This window comes from Poecilia reticulata, linkage group LG6 (genome assembly GCF_000633615.1).
Source record: "Poecilia reticulata strain Guanapo linkage group LG6, Guppy_female_1.0+MT, whole genome shotgun sequence".
Taxonomy (NCBI): domain Eukaryota; kingdom Metazoa; phylum Chordata; class Actinopteri; order Cyprinodontiformes; family Poeciliidae; genus Poecilia; species Poecilia reticulata.
The window spans coordinates 403,046-406,020 of NC_024336.1; the positions used below are offsets into that span (position 1 = coordinate 403,046).

The 2,975-nt window shown below is 39.5% G+C and overlaps 1 protein-coding gene across 1 annotated transcript in view; it reads right to left on the reverse strand.

Annotated features, from left to right (window-relative positions):
* LOC103465681 (fibulin-7-like) overlaps positions 1-1,629 on the reverse strand; it is a 17,653-nt gene extending 16,024 nt beyond the window's left edge. The window contains exon 1 of the mRNA XM_017305136.1: positions 1,376-1,629. Coding sequence (XP_017160625.1) covers positions 1,376-1,601 — 226 coding nt within the window. The 5' untranslated portion in view covers positions 1,602-1,629. The remainder of the gene's footprint in view (positions 1-1,375) is intronic.
* Positions 1,630-2,975: the final 1,346 nt, after the last annotated feature.

Sequence of the window (2,975 nt, forward strand, 5' to 3'; positions counted from 1 at the left end):
TGAACTACAGCCCAAATACACTTTTTATAGTATGTGACTGTATTTGGGTGAATGTATCTTTTCAGTAGTATGATTAAAAAGTGCTATAAAAATTATTTTGATAGGATGATGATAGATTTCAATCTACATAACTTCCRGAAGTGTAGCTTCATGCCTACAAAGTGTGTGAGTTTGCTTTGCCTCCGTTGCTTTTCATAAATGTTTGTATATGAAAATGTTTGGAGCATCATGAAGGAAATGAGAAACCAGAGTCCAATGAGAGGGGGAGATAAATTAACTTATTCTCATGATCATTCATTCATTCATTCATTCATTCATTCATTCATTCATTCATTCATTCATTCATTCATTCATTCATTCATTCATTCATATAAATATTGTCAGAAATCACATAATATATTGAATAAAATATTTCACTTAATATTTAAAAATTGGATTTAAATAAAATGATTGCATAAGAGTGAAGATTAAACCTGGTCTTCCATCAACAATAGCTTTAGTCATATTCTGATGCAAAAATCAGAAATGAGTTTGACTGAACTGTAACAAGAAGTAAAGACTCAAACTATTTGAAAATTATGGAGAGAGCCTTTAGGAATTTTTCGAAAATATTGTCAACTAGCTTTTGACCACATTGGGTTTATGAAACAGACTATAGGTTTTATAGATAACGATATTTGATAGAAAACGGACTTTTTTTTACTCAAGTAGATTTAGTGTTCAAAACCACAGCAGATGAAAAACATGTAGTACATCAAGTGTATCTTTAATCAGAAAACATATTTCTCAAAGGTAAAATTCTACCCAGGATCMGAACTCTAGTTCTAGAAATGTGTGTGTTATTCTTTTTGCAGACAAAGGGCTATCTCACACTGCCGGCTCTTTATCTCCAACATGATGCAGGTAGGAGGTTGTTACATAAAGGTGAGGTTTTCAGAGCGGCAGTAACATCTGGGTGTAAATAGTAGCAGACATCATTATGGCAGCTGAAACACTGAAACCCTGCAGCCATGAACCTCTGGATCTGACGTCTGCTGGGATTCTTCTCTGCTGGTTCTTGGAGTGAAGATGAAGCAGAGAGGAGCTGAGCTGTGCATGGYGGGCTGCTCTAAACGCAGWYGACCCCCTGCTGCTTGAAGACGTACTTTTTACAATGGAAATGCAACAGTTGTTCATTTGAACACACTTTACTCATSTCTGATCTAGATTATTGGTAAACCGACTAAGTTATTTAGAATTTTTCCAGTCGTACTTCACACTCAGTGTTTTRCTCATTCAAATGTGAACAGAACTGCACTCAAACCAGCAACTTCCAGTAACCTGTCATCAGTCAGTTTGGCTTCAATTCAAATCAGTTTGACTTAGATCTACATCTAAGAAACAATGAAACAATTCTTCCAAAAAGAATTATCAGCATCCAACATGGCAGCTAAAGAAAGAACTCTGAAGAGGTTAAATGAGAAATCAAAGAAGCAGTCGCCTGTTTGGAAGTCTTCTTTACTCACCTGAGCAGAAACCAGCCCAAAGTGATGAAGACTCATCATTAGAACCAGGAGCTGAACTCCCTTCATATTCAACACAAATTCCATCATCACACTCATAAACTGGATCCGGATCTGGATGAACTCAGGGATCNCTCATTCAAATGTGAACAGAACTGCACTCAAACCAGCAACTTCCAGTAACCTGTCATCAGTCAGTTTGGCTTCAATTCAAATCAGTTTGACTTAGATCTACATCTAAGAAACAATGAAACAATTCTTCCAAAAAGAATTATCAGCATCCAACATGGCAGCTAAAGAAAGAACTCTGAAGAGGTTAAATGAGAAATCAAAGAAGCAGTCGCCTGTTTGGAAGTCTTCTTTACTCACCTGAGCAGAAACCAGCCCAAAGTGATGAAGACTCATCATTAGAACCAGGAGCTGAACTCCCTTCATATTCAACACAAATTCCATCATCACACTCATAAACTGGATCCGGATCTGGATGAACTCAGGGATCWGCAGATCAGCTCTGTGCGTCCRGCTCCTGCAGAGTTTCTCCCAAACTGCYAAACTTTGTTCTAGTGATGATGCCAAATTTCYCCTCCSTGGACTGACAGCCCCTCCTCCGCCTCCCTGCATCCCCTGCCTCCACCCACCTCGCTGTCCAAAACTTCCTAGCTGGGAGGAGAATGYAGAGGACTGAGGCAACCACATCTGGAACATGCTTGGCTGCTTCTTTAGATTCATCATTGTCCCCTCAATTAGACGCCTAAATTAGAAGGAAAAGTCAACTGCTTGTGGTGCCTTTTAATCATCACTAGCCAAACAAAGCAGTTACAAAGCTGACTATTTCAGTTTCACTTTCCTGCTCTAATCACTGCAGCTATAAAACTTCACTTTAATTTTCAAGTCCTGAACCCGCTGCCCAGCAGTCGAGTATATAATGGGCTCCTAATGACAGAGTAGAGCCTGAAGGCTCAGGCAGAGGTTACTACCCCTCAGTCAACACTCCACCCAACACCCTCACCCCAAATTGGAGTTTTGTGCCAAAGTCATAAAAAAGTAGATTAACAGATCTTTTACAAAAACAAAAAGGGCTGCTACTGAGAAATCATGRAAATGGCTAGARAAAGTTAGATAGTAGAGAAAAGTAGATTTACTTTTCAGTGTTCTCTTCAGCCAGAGCACCAAAGCAAGAGGTCAGAATCTACCACATCACACAKWWTCCAGCATRCAAGCTAGCTAAAGATGCAGACGCTGAAGCAGTGCAGTACACACAGTTAAAGGAGTGTGGCTGTTATGAACACACACAGGGATGGTAAAGACTGAAACCCTCATCATACCTCCCAAACACAGACCCGAAGGCAGAAAAACGCTTCTCAGCTTCTGAATGTGACATTAATGGATGAATGTTAACAAGTAGGTTAAAAACATCCATCCATTTTCTTTACACCCTTGTCCCTTATTGGGGTCAGGAGGGTTGCTGGTGCC